The sequence below is a fragment of the Pelophylax lessonae genome (assembly GCF_965119305.1).
Source record: "Pelophylax lessonae genome assembly, chromosome: 13".
Taxonomy (NCBI): domain Eukaryota; kingdom Metazoa; phylum Chordata; class Amphibia; order Anura; family Ranidae; genus Pelophylax; species Pelophylax lessonae.
In genome coordinates, this window is record NC_138780.1 from 21,418,085 (window position 1) to 21,432,018 (window position 13,934).

The window sequence follows — 13,934 nt, forward strand, 5'->3', positions numbered from 1 at the left end:
GCCTATAGTCCAGTGATGGCGAACCCATGGCACGCGTGCCACAGGTGGGCCTCTCTGTGGGCACACCATTGACCGGCTATCCTTTACAAGGTTATCAGCTTTGTGGGGGTGCAATAGTGAGCAGAGGAGGGCATGTAGAAGAAAAGAGGGGGGCTTTGGGATGCAGAGGTGAGTAGCTGGGTTGGGGTGCCTTTACATATACAGCATCCCTTGCTGCTCTTATGAGAAGCATTCCATGGTGGATCAATTTTTCAGAAGGCAGTCGACAGGTGGCTGGGAGGCGATATATCACCTTCCCACCCCCGGTAATTACCCGCTGGCACTTTGAAACAGATAAGTTGGTTTTGTGTTGCAGTTTGGGCACTCGAGCTCGAAAAGGTTCGCCATCACTGCTATAGCCTGTACATGGGAACAACATGGGTAATAAATGCCATTTAGAAAGGTGGCGATTTGCTGTCCTGTCCTTTAATAGCAAATTTCCTAAAAAGGTGAAAGAAAGGCTTGACGGGCTGGGGAACTGTCTGTATGCCTCCATCCCTTTTTTTACTTATTACTGCTCACCAAATAGACCCTCTGCATCAAGCAGTAATCCAGAGTATATACATTTAAGGTGAACTCCATATATACAGCTCACAAAGCAGAGAGCCATTATGTGACTGTTCCAAGCAAATGCCCAGGAGCCAATGGCATCATTGGTTTCCAGTGAAAAGCTAGAGGATGCATTCTCCGATTCAAAAATTGGTTACTTCTTCATTTTCAGTGAGGCAAATTCATATAAACATTCCCATATTTAAAGGGTTACACCACCCACCAGCTCTCCCGTGATCCCTGCCATGCTCCACTGCACTGTTGTGGCCATAAAGAGGGTGGTCATACTCTTTTCCATTAGCTTGTATGGTATATTTTACATTAATAGCACTGCAGCAGGGGAAGGGGAATAGGACAAGCAACCGGGCCAAATTGGAACCTCCAGCAGGGGGAATAACGCCAGTATGTGGTTTACTTAACATGTTATCAAACGTCTCCTTTTAAAGATAGAAACGCTCACGGAAGGTGACTAGAACTACCCTGCTTTGTTAGTGGAAACCCAGTATATAAAGCAAATGGAAAAGATGAATGAATCTGTACATAGTGCATAGCCATACTCCGAACTGCTTTATGCTACAGCTTGAGTAAGAAGAATAAGGGCAGACATTGATTTCTCTTGACTGGTTTGGTGCCAGCGGTGCAGCAAGGCATAAAAGCGCTGAAAACTAAGCAGATGTAAACAGAAAAAAAAAAAAAGGGCAAGTTTGTATTGGATAGGACATTCTACAAGACTAGACAGTATCGCCACATGCCTTGCCCAGATGCCCACAGCCTCCTTGGCATCGGTCATCGTCAGCGCCAAGAGGCCTATGGATTCAGAATGTGCAGGCTGCAAGCAGAAGGGTTTAAGCTCCCAAGGTTCTCCATGGGACTCCCTGCACATATGCACAGCCCGCTGCATTCTACATCAAGTACAACCACCCCCAAGGAGGGTTAAGAAAAGTGCAAAGCCAAGGGAGCCTGCCAAAAGAAAGCCCATCTCCTCTCCTCTGGGCTCCTCGGCTCGCCATGGTCCTTGAGCTTTGCATGGTGAAGCCAGAAGCAGGAAATACTCCTTTTTGTTTTACTTTTTCTTTTTTTTTTTTTTTGGAAACGAGGACTTGGTAGACACTGTGCCGCCTCACATTAGGCTTTTTCTGTAATGACTGCTCAGTTTCTGCTTAGGGTCTGTGGGCTGCAGGTCCGCTTGTTTGTATAGGTCTCTCAGTTCCTTAATTTCCTGCAGGACCTTCCTGGCCTGCCTCCAGTTGGAAGAGGCCTCTCCTAAAAGCCTCTCGGCCTCTTCCAAGTCCTCCTTACCAGAGGGATCCTTTCCCTTTTTTTTCCCTTCCCCACATTCTTTCACCTCGGTGAGAAGTTCCTGAGTTTTGTCTATCTTCTGAGTAATCAGTTCCTGTATCCGCAACAGTTTTTCTGACTCAGGGGCCTTTTTCGGGATGGGTCGGTGGCCAGAAGAGTCTGAACGGGACAGGATCTCCTCCATGGAGGCACATTTGTTCTTCTCCGAATGGGACAACTTTTTAGGGACCTGAGGTGTATAGGTTGTGCCCTTTCCAAATGAGTCACGGTGTGTACCCCATTTCTCCCAAGGAATTTGTTCTTTCGCTTGTAGGTTTTCCGACTTTCCTTTCTCCAAAGATTTGATGTTCTCTGAGTCGGATCTACGGCGGGTGGAAGCCAGCTGGGCCACAGATTTGTCCAGGTCAACTCTGAAGCTTTGCTCGCAGCTGCTCTGCTCCTCCGGAGAAGCGTCTTCTTCCTGGATAAGGTCTAGAGTCAGCATACCATCGGACGTTGAGGTAGATGCCTACAAAAAGAAAGTAGAAACCTTTAAGAAATGGTTCAGTTTCCAAAATGCAAAATAAGTAAGACTTAAGGCAAACAAACAGATTTCTAGCCATCTACTGCTGTTTCTGTCTGCTAGTCTCAGGAGATTTGGTGTTGTCACTACTGTGCTGCTCACTGTTCTTCTTGCTGGAGGCTCCGAAATGAGGAAGCCTCTACCAAGATGGCCGCTTTTATACAGCTACATGGTGCAAAACAAGACATGACAAGTCAGTATTGGGCAAAGATCTACTGCAGCGGGACAACAGGCAATACTAGTCCATTGTCTTCCAACTGCCATTTTTTGGGCATAGCTTCAGTCCCTTTTTGGGTAAAGAACAAACACACACGCTACTATTATCAGGAAAGCTTGCTAGTAGAGAACAAACCAGGTAATAATTACATGTGAACTAGACCGCTCCTTACTCTCCCTCCGAATGCACCACTTAAACTAACTTTGCCGTAGGGCGTCCTGGTCAGCACAACAAACCCCCCCCCCCCCCTTTTTTTTTTCTTCAGACCTCAAACATAATCCCCACAAAGCCGGGTTTGCTTTTCAGATTGTGAACAGGTCCAAAACACTAGAAGCTTTGAAAGGATGGAAGTGCCGCCCCCACCACAGCCACATCACTCTGAACGCGCCCAATCTCGTCTGATCTCAGAGGCTATGCAGGGTCGGGCCTGGTTAGTTTAAGGTCATCACAGAGGACAAGGGGGAACTCTTTATGTCTGGGGGAAAGGAGATCTAATTCCCAAATACGGAAAGGTTTCTTCATAGTAAGAGCTGTGAAAATGTGGAATAGACTCCCTCTGTCCAGCTCAGTAGATTGCTTTAAAAAAAGGCCAAGATTATTTCATAAACGTACATAATATAACTGGATACTAACATTTATATGTAAAGTTGACCTGGGGAATATCGGACTGCTTCTCGGGTGATCAGGAAGGATTTTTTCCCCCATGCTGGGGCAAATTGGATCATGCTTTGCTGGGGTTCTTTGCCTTCCCCTGAATCAACTGTGGGTATAGGATTGCGTATATGGGCTTGTACGATTTATTTTTTCTCTTTTATTTTTTTGAACTAGATGGATTTGTGTCTTTTTTCAACTAACTATGAAATGCGTTGCTACAAAATAATTTTTTTTTTAAAAAGGCCTTCACAAGCTGGTGTGGTGCTCCCATCCTTTCAAAACATCAATAAACACCTCTTGGGGGTCCAGCCAAGACCTCACAGTTGCTGGTGAGCAGCCTCTAGGTCAGAAAACCATCCATTGTGTTATAACGCATCTCCATAAGGTTCGGTGCTCCCACATCACAAAGATTGCAAAACTCTACAAGGGTGCTGTACCCTCAATGTTACTCGGTGACTTGACTAATTTTCTATTCCACCTTCTCATTTTTCTAATAAACAGAGAAGAGGCGCCTCTAAGTGTAGACTTTGTAGCTTTTAATGAAATATTATAAAAACTCACATCAGTTCAAGGTTACAAGCATGGTGGGTGGAAACTGATCCTGGGTGCTCCAAGAAAGGTTTAACCGGTTTCTGGACCGCCCACCGCCGATTTACTGCAGCAGGGCGGCCCTCCTGTGTGAAATTACGTAGGTCTACGTCGGTCGCGCGCCTGCAGCTAGGGGGCGAGCGTGCACCGCCGGTGGCACGCTCCTCCCCCCACTCGGCAGCGGGGACTCCGATGCAGGGGGCAGGCAGCTCCGATTGCCGCCTGACACCCGTGATCACTCCCCTCTGAGAGTGTTTACAACAGCTGACCGTTCTTCTCTCTGGAATGATCACTGAGTCCCTGTGATCCTTCTATATAGGATCACAGGTCTCTATGGTCATTTCACAAGCCCAACCCCCATACAGTTAGAAACACGCCCCTAGGTACATATTTAACCCTTTGATCACCCCCAGTGTTAACCCTTTCCCTGCCAGTGTCATTACAGAGCCCCAGTGATCCTTCTATATAGGGTCATAGGTTTCTATGATCATTTCACAAGCCACGCCCCCCCCCCCCCCCCCACAGTTAGAATCACTCCCCTAGGCTCACATTTAACCCCTTCCCTGCCAGTGTCATCATTACAGTAACAGTGCAAATTTCTAGCACTGATTACTGTAATAATGTCACTGGTCCCCCCAAAAGTGTCAAAAATGTCAGTTAGGGCTCCGATCTGTCCACCGCAGTTTCCCAGTCCCGCTAAAAATCGCAGATCGCCGCCATTACTAGTAAAAAAAAAAAAACAATAAAAATGACATAAATTTTTCCGTAGTTAATAGACGCGATAAACTTTTGCGCAAAGCGATCAAAATACGCTTATTGCAATTTTATTTAAACAAAAATATGTAGCAGAAAACAAATTGGCCGAAAATGTTAAAAAATGTTGATTTTTAAAAAAATTTTTGGGGCATTTCATATAAAAAATTAGAAAAATATTGTTATTTTTTCAAAATTATCGCTCTTTTTGTTTATAGCGTAAAAATCGCACAGGTGATAAAATACCACCAAAAGAAAGCTCTTCTTATTGCAATTTTTTTAAACAAAAATATGTAGCAGAAAACAAATTGGCCGCAAATGTTAAAAAAATTTTGATTTTTACATTTTTTTGGGGGGAATGTTATATAACAGAAAGTGAAAAATATAGTTTGTTTTTCCAGAATTGGCACTATTTTTTTGTTTATAGCTCAAAAAATAAAAATCGCAGAGGTGATCAAATACCACCAAAAGAAAGCTCTCTTTGTGGGGAAAAAAGGACATCAATTTTATTTGGGTACAGCGTCGCACGACTGTGCAATCGTCCGTTAAAATAACGCAGTGCCGAACCGCAAAATATGGCCTGGTCATTAAAGGGGGAAAATTTTCCGGTCCAGAAGTGGATAATCGTCATCTTATGTAGACGCCGCCGTCGGAATCGATCTCCCCTCTTCACCGTTAAGCCGGCAGTGACGGTGATTAGAGCTGGAACGAGGCTCGGAGCTTCACGCTCCCCAAGCCTCAATTTCGTTTGTTTGCTCTCCGAGCCTCGTTCCAGCTCTATTCACCGTCACTGCCGGCTTAAGAAGAGGTGAGATCGATTCCGATGGCGGCATCTACATTAAATGTCGATTATACCTTTCTTGGAGCACTCAGAATCAGTTTCCACCAACCATGCTTGTAACCTTGAACCGATGTGAGTTTTTATTATATTTCATTAAAAGCTACAAAGTCTACACTTAGAGGTGCCTCTTCTCTGTTTATCCCTGGCTCCTTGGAACCTTGGCTTATGTTCATTTGATGGCAGCCCTATATGTTGGACTTTCCATACCACTTTTATAGAACATTATGGACTTTTATAGATTGTGCAGCTGATGCGCCTGATTCATTTTTATTTTAAATGTATAATTTTTCTAATAGTTTATTCTTTGCATGATTTTTTTTTTCTATCCTGTGCCTAGTACTAGGGATCGACCGATTATCGGCAAAACCGATATATCAAGGGCCGATATATCGGAATCGGCCACCAAGGTGGCTGATATTAACGATATTTCGGGAAAGTGCTTGTACCGGAGTGATGCCTGCAGCTAGAGGCATCACCACGGTACCGGCATCCATAGCCGACGGTCGGCTGTCTTGTAATGACAACTAATGCGGCTGAGAAGCCGCTCGGCTGTCATTACAAGGAACGGGAGGGGAAGCCCCCCCTGCCGCCGCCTTCCGCGGCTCGCCCGGGTCTTTCGTCCCACTGGGAGACCCGGACAACCAGCCTGCATGGCCGCCGAAGATCCGTTTAAAGCTGCATCCGGCTCTGATCGGGTCTCCATGTAAAAACCCGGAAGTGATGTCATGATACTTCCGGGTACTGGCGCCAGATTTTAAAAAAATTCCAGCATTCAAAACAGCCAAACTTGGCGTTTTGAATGCTTTTAAGTGCAAAGGAGGGGTTTGGGGTCTTTTAAATCCCCAGATCCCTCCACAAGAGTACCTGTCTAGTAAAAAAAAAAAAATTTTTTAAATGTAAGAAAATAACGGCCCATATCGGCCGATACCGATATGCGATGGCCAAAATATCGGTATCGGCAACGAAAAAACGATATCGGCCGATCACTACCTAGTACATGCTCTGATGTATCCTTATTGTGATGTCTACTACTGTATTTTCTATAAAATTTCCAAATAAAAAATTTTGGTAACAAAAACCTGGCGATTTAACTTGCTCCAAGATGGGAAAAATATTTTTTTCCTGGAATTATTTATTTTCATTATAAAAGCACAAGGACACTAGTCTTGAGAAAAGAAAGTCTACAGCATTTGGTCCTTTCTCCTCCCTCGGTATAGGAGGACCATATGTTATGGGTTTACCACCTTTACAGTTAGCCCAGGTTCATTTTAGGAACAGTGACGTGGGAACTTTGACAAATTACGCCCCCATTGACGCTCCTCTTCGGAAGGGCAGAAAAGACATGTGGTTCATGACACAAGACTCTGTGTTTGCAGCTGATTTTGCCAGGTGGGTCAGGGGGGCCATCCTAGAGATCAGGGGTCACCGCTGGTCCATCTGACCACCGGTGGCACCTGTTGTTGTAGCAGTGGTTGACTATTTTAAATGTTTTGCTTTAGGGTTAAACTCCACTTAACCTCCTCAACTGTGGAGATGTCAGGCGTAATAAAAATCACCAGGCTGAAAAAGCTTCTACTTCTTTATGACAAAATCATGGCCTAAATCTCAGGAAATGCCAGTTTTCATTTGTAGAACAACTACCCGATGTTAGAAAACAAGAAAGGCAGAACGGATTCTTAAATTTCATGGGTTATAGAATAAAATACAGCCGTTAATGGATTTATTTTATAAAATCTATATATTATAAATATATTACCAGCTGATCTAAAATCTATAATTATCCATATAAATATAGGCATTTACCATGCTTTTTTTGTGTAACAAATAATAAAAAAAATATATAACTTTAATAAAAAAAAAAGTTAAATTATTAAAAAAAACATAATACATTATATAAAAATATAATAAAAATATCAAATATTTTAGGGCTAAAGTTACATTATTTTCTTTTTTATATTAGATATTTATAGTCAAATGTAGGAATATTTGGTATGTTTAATCAGCAGGAACTGGCTTTATACAAATATAGGCATTTACCATGCTATTTTATTATTTGTGTAACAAATAATAAAAAAAATACACCTCTTAAAAAAAAAAAAAAAATTTGATTATTAAAAAAAAACATAAAACATTATATAAAAATATAATAAAAATACAATATTTAAAAATCTAATGCAATAATGCATTACATAAAAATATAAACAAGCAATCTCTAAAAAAATGGTATCATAAGCTGCCTACAATAAGAGCTATTCTAGCTCTGCAGCCTCCATAAGACTCTTTGGTATTCCACATTTCCAGGAGGGTTGCCTGTGCTCCCCTCTGTTTGCCATGGTTTTCTCCTCTAAACCTTTAAAAACGTAGCTCTTCCCTACTCTATCCAAAACTAAGAAAAGAGAAAAATACTTTTCTTTTCGGTAAATTAGCTTTTACTGGCTAAAAATTCCCTATGACAGCTCCCTCCCTCTATGCATGTCATAGTCCTGTTTAATTACTGTCTGTGCTGTTCCAGTTCCTGCGCCCTTTTCCTCCCTATATAACCTTTTATGTAGCTCCAGGAGAAGATTCAAAGGGGAATACTATAGACCAGTCTTCTTAACCAGGGTCACGTGGAACTCTGGGGTTCCTCCAGAGGTTGCTAGGGGTTCCTTCCGTTGTGACTGATTGTTCTGCCATCTGATGGTGCCTGAATAGTTCTGGGGCCAACACCACTTGGCAGAGCCAGCAACATGGCGCCAATGACCTTTTTAGATTTATTTGCATACTGCATACTTGCATTTGAAGTTGCATACTTCTCATTGACCAGCAGTGTAAAAAGTATTCTTCCCACTGATCACCAATGTAAGGAGCATTCTTTCCCCTGACCCCCAATATAAGGAGCATTTATCCCTCTAACCCCCAATGAAAGGAGCATTCTTCCCACTGACCACCAATGTAAGGAAAATTCTTCCTACTGATCACCAATGTAAGGAGCATTCTTCCCACTGATCACCAATGTAAGGGACATTCTTCCCACTGACCACCAATGTAACAAGAATTTTTCCCTCTGAACCCCAACGTAAGGAGAGTTCTCCCCACTGATCACCAATGTAAGGAGCATTCTTCCCACTGATCACCAATGTAAGGAGAGTTCTTCCCACTGATCACCAATGTAAGGGACATTCTTCCCACTGACCACCAATGTAAGGGACATTCTTCCCACTGACCACCAATGTAAGGGACATTCTTCCCACTGATCACCAATGTAAGGGACATTCTTCCCACTGATCATCAATGTAAAGAGCATTCTTCCCACTGACCACCAATGTAAGGAGAGTTCTTCTCACTGATCACCAATGTGAGGAGCATTTTCCCCACTGACCACCAATGTAAGGAGAGTTCTTCTCACTGATTACCAATGTAAGGGAAATTCTTCTCACTGACCACCATGGTAAGGAGCATTCTTCTCACTGACCACCAATGTAAGGAGCATTCTTCCCTCTGACCACCAATGTAAGGAACATTCTTCCCTCTGACCCCCAATGTAAGGAACATTCTTCCCACTGGCCACCAATGTAAGGAGCATTCTTCCCACTGGCCACCAATGTAAGGAACATTCTTCCCACTGGCCACCAATGTAAGGGACATTCTTCTCACTGATCACCAATGTAAGGAACATTCTTCCCACTGACCACCAATGTAAGGAACATTCTTCCCTCTGACCCCCAATGTAAGGAACATTCTTCCCTCTGACCCCCAATGTAAGGAACATTCTTCCCTCTGACCCCCAATGTAAGGAACATTCTTCCCACTGACCACCAATGTAAGGAACATTCTTCCCTCTGACCCCCAATGTAAGGAACATTCTTCCCTCTGACCCCCAATGTAAGGAACATTCTTCCCTCTGACCCCCAATGTAAGGAACATTCTTCCCACTGACCACCATGGTAAGGAGCATTCTGCATTCTTCTCACTGATCAGCAATGTAAAGGTGCATTTTGCCCTTTGACTTCTGATAAAATTTTTTTTAAAAAAAGGTTTCCTGGGACTGGAAAATTATTTTAGGTGTTCAGTGTTCCCCTGGGGTAACAAGGTTGAAAAAGAATGCTATACGGTGATATTGAATAAGAGCTCTCAATCTGCCAACATCACATTGAAGATGGCGGAGCTCAGTGGTAGTCTCAGGGCTTTTGGATGTTTACACAAGGGAGTCATTTACAGGTAAATAACATGTATGAAATAAGGTAAATGTACATATAATCTTACGGGAAGTTATTTTTATTAAAAAAGAATGGTCTGGTGACAGGTTCTCATTAACCAAATTAGAAAGAATGAATGCAGATAAACCAAGTAAACAAACAAGATGACCACCAGATATCTCCTATTAAAAGTTCTGCCCAGTCTTAATCTGAGCAGCTGCGGGTCTTTAGTACACGATAGGTTTATACTGTAATAAATGCAGCGTCTTGAGAACATCCAACCCCCCCAGGCCTGCCATACTCACCACAGCCATGAGGTGACCTCTTGTCGGTGGGCGCCTCGAGTGCTGGATTTTTGCTCTGTCTCTGGTTGGATGGGCCAGAAAGCTTTCCTCCTCCACCGTTACCTAGAAGACAACACAGAGACTTGGGTTTCACACTGTGGAAGCCATTGAGAAAAAGATGGTGGACATTTGAGGTAGAAATCCAAAACAACTTGTCAAACTCTCAACAGATTTTGGTTTCCCGATGAGGCCGATCCGTTCCTAATGTTCCTACAGAAATTGTGTTGAGCCTCCTTCACGTGTGTGGCCAAGAGGCATTAAAAACAAGCGGCTGATCAACATTTTTACCACATCTGGACCAACAGGCTGCAAGATAACTTAGGAAATGGCCATGTTTGTACACATTGGCACTGGTGCGGTAACATTTTGTCAGAAGCTGTTTTGATTACCAGACGTGATTCATTCAAGTGCAAAGGACCACGCTGTAAAGCAGACGGTTGAAGTGGGCTTTTAACTATTAAAAAAGGAGTTCAGAAGGCAGCATATCACTTTTAAGCCACTTGTCAACTGCCTCGGAAAAGTGATTTGCACTTGTGGTAAACCCTACAGCCAATCTAAACAAGGCCTGAAAGTGTATGGGCCCATTTAGACGATGTCTTGGTGCGCTGTGTTAGGGCTTGTTCACAGTAGGTGTGGTTGGACTGCGTTGGACGGCTATTCCAGAGCAGTCCCACTACAAAACAAGGCAAATTTCCTCATCTTCTATGTGGCGGGTTAACACCTCATCGCGGGAGGTGTGCGTTGAAAAAAAAGTATGGAAGGCCATACTTTTTTCGAGTGGGGCATTACACTGCTGGTATAAATAGATCCTCAATGCGTTTACATTAGTGATCGACCGAAATCGGTTTTTCCTTACCGATTCCGATATTTTGGCCAATGCATATCGGTATAGGCCGATATTTTTGTACATTTAATTTTGATTTTTTTTTTTTGACAGGTACTTTTTTGGAGCGATCTGGGGGTCTAAAAGACCCCAAACCCCTCCTCTGCACTTAAAAGCATTCAAAATGCCAAGTTTGAATGCTGTCATTTTTTTAATCTGGCGCCGAGTACCCGGAAGTGACGTCACTCATGACATCACTTCCAGGTTTTGGCATGGAGACCTGATCAGAGCCGAATGCGGCTTTGATCGGATCTTTGGTGGCCATGCAGGCTGGTTGCCCGGGTCTCCCGGTGGGACGGGAGACACAGGCGAGCCGCAGAAGGCAGCCGGAGTGGGGGGGGGGACGTCCCCTCTCGCACCTTGTAATGACAGCCGAGTTTCTCAGCCGCATCGGTTGTCATTACAAGACAGCCGGTGCTATGGACGCCGATACCGGGATGATGCCTCTAACTGCAGGCATCACTCCGGTACAAGCACTTTCCTGAATATCGGCAATGACTGTAACCTCAGGGGCCGATTCCGATATATTGGGGAAAGTGCATATCGGCCCCCGATATATCGGCTTTGCCGATAATCGGTCGATCCCTAGTTTACATTAACGCTCTTTTTTTTTTGCAAATTAACGTGCATTGCATTAGGCAGATCCATTCACATGAACGGCCTTGCCATCCAACAAAACAAAAAAATTGGACATGCGCCATGTTTTTTTGGCAGCCGTGTGTTGTGTGATCCAAAACCTCTGCGTTGTAGGGCACTGCAATCCATGTGAGCTGCGTTGCCTTGATAATTAGGGTGCCATTCAAAATGCATAAATTGCAGATTTCTCTTACTTCGCGTCTGATGAAACTTGCTGGTTCTCTGCGGCTCTTCATCAAGACAACTTACTGCTAGGCTGTGAATAGTCTGTGTTATGAACAGACTTAAGCAGCAGGAAATCAAATTACTCAAACAGCTGAATGAGCCAGATTAGAAATACTCCTCAAGCAAGAGTCTGAATCAAGATAGGTCTGTGGTGTACAAATAGCCAATCAGATGTGGGCCTCAGCTGCTGGCTGCCCACATACATGCGCCAATGGTGCTCCGCTGTTGCGTGCCAAGAGTGCGCGTTAGCAGTCACAGGGGTCACATGATCAGGAGCGCCACCTCTGCCTTCCGGTGTTGAGATCCACTAAAAAGCCTGCCTGGCGCCCAGTGGGTAAATATTTGCCCTTGGGGTTAGATATGCTTTAAGGGCTCGTTCCCACTAGTGGCTGAGGGGCGGTGAAACCCCTTGGCTAAACTGTGTTTCTACCCCCCCCCCCCCCCGCAAATGCTACCCACTTTAGCTGCAGAGGGGTGTGCACATGCTGTGGCCACAATGCTTTGTTTCGCGGTCGGAATGATATCCCCTGGCGCTTTTGGGGGGGGTGTAGTTCCCGCCAAACGCGACCTGTTAAAATGGATGAGGCCCCATTGGAGGCGCCCCACAACCATGTGCAATGCTGGCAATTGCTTTGCGCTAATGCAGAGATCAAGCAGGCGGCAAGAAGGGGATACATTGCCACCTCTCCCCCTGTCAAATGCTCTCTGAAGAGCAATCTGAATAAGGATCGCTCTTCAGAGACCAAAGCTCATGTGAACGAGCCCTAACTGGTAATGTAAACCAATTTGCAATGCCCGCGGTTGAGGCACGCTAATGCATAGATCAAGAAGGCGGCAAGAAGGGAATACAACGCCACCTCTCTGCCTGTCAAATGCTCTCTGGAGAGCGATCTGAATGCAGATCGCTCTTCAGAGACCAAAGCTGATGTGAATGAGCCCTAGCTGGTGATGTAAACCAATCTGTAATGGTAAAAAGTTTGGGGCTTCTTGATTTTGGCATGTTGGGGGTCTGCGGATAAGGAGAACATAGGATGGCGGACTATCAGGACACAACCCAATTGGGTACGGCTTACCTCATCCAAGATGCGGTTCTTGGCTCGTGTGATTGCAGAGTTCAAGGCGTTGATCCAAGATTCCTTCTCTTCGGGGCTGACGGCAAGGAAGATCAGGTTCGGAGCCTGAGGAGAAGAAGGAAGATCAGGTTCGGAGCCTGAGGAGAAGAATGACCGTCATACTCTACACCAGTGATGGCGAACCTTGGCACCCCAGATGTTTTGGAACTACATTTCCCATGATGCTCCACTACACTGCAGAGTGCATAAGCATCATGGGAAATGTAGTTCAAAAACATCTGGGGTGTCAAGGTTCACCATCGCTGATCTATATTGTGCTTTGGTATTATGAATACAATCTCTACATAAAAACCATTTCATGCAGAACAACCAGGCAAACATCTAAACACATCAATGAAGTTCATACATGGGAGCTGTTTTACCTGCCAAAAGATTAATATTTCTGTCCATAGAGTCCCCAGATTTACACAGCTCTGCCAGGTGGATGACACTACTTTTACAGCTAAGAGATACAGAGTGGTGTCATTTCCATGGTCCACTCAGCTGATCGGACAGTGAAGGAGCAGCAGAAGCGTGTTCCAAGGCAGTGGTTCTGTATAAAGAGGACAACCAGGTAGCTACCATGCTGAGGACCCTGAGCTTCACTTACTGTATTTCCTGGCTGCTTTGACCGCACAAGTGAGAAGCGGCTGTGGTTTTTCTTGGACCGGCTCCTAGATTTTCTGAGTTCTTCACATTTCTCGTAGTCACTGAGGTCAAAAATCTCTTGTCCGTTCTTCTCGTCCTTCACCTAGAAGACATTGTAACCCAAGTTATAGAAAGGAGCATAAAGATAACCTGTTGTCAGGTTATTTCAACAACAATCTTTCCATAAGATCGTATGTACATTTATTGTATTTTAGGCATTTTATTGGCTAGTACAAGCCTCTCTTGTATAGATATCCAGAAGCTCTACTGCTGTTGGGTGCCTCATTTTTGGGTGTGATGTCAGCAGACTCAGAGCTGCCACTCAAAGGGCCCTATTATAATATTCCCCTTTGCTTCATCCCCCGTCGCTACCTAAAAGGTTATGTAGGGAGGTGAGGGATGAAGG

The 13,934-nt window shown here is 44.3% G+C and overlaps 1 protein-coding gene across 3 annotated transcripts in view; it reads right to left on the reverse strand.

Annotated features, from left to right (window-relative positions):
• Positions 1–1,017: 1,017 nt before the first annotated feature.
• Positions 1,018–13,934, reverse strand: part of PLEKHO1 (pleckstrin homology domain containing O1) — a 97,111-nt gene continuing 84,194 nt past the window's right edge. For all 3 annotated transcript variants that reach the window (XM_082275181.1, XM_082275180.1, XM_082275182.1), the window contains exons 3-6: positions 13,491–13,631; positions 12,842–12,946; positions 9,986–10,087; positions 1,018–2,395 (exon numbers count right to left, since the gene is read on the reverse strand). In XM_082275181.1, coding sequence (XP_082131307.1) covers positions 1,709–2,395; positions 9,986–10,087; positions 12,842–12,946; positions 13,491–13,631 — 1,035 coding nt within the window. In that variant the 3' untranslated portion in view covers positions 1,018–1,708. The remainder of the gene's footprint in view (positions 2,396–9,985; positions 10,088–12,841; positions 12,947–13,490; positions 13,632–13,934) is intronic.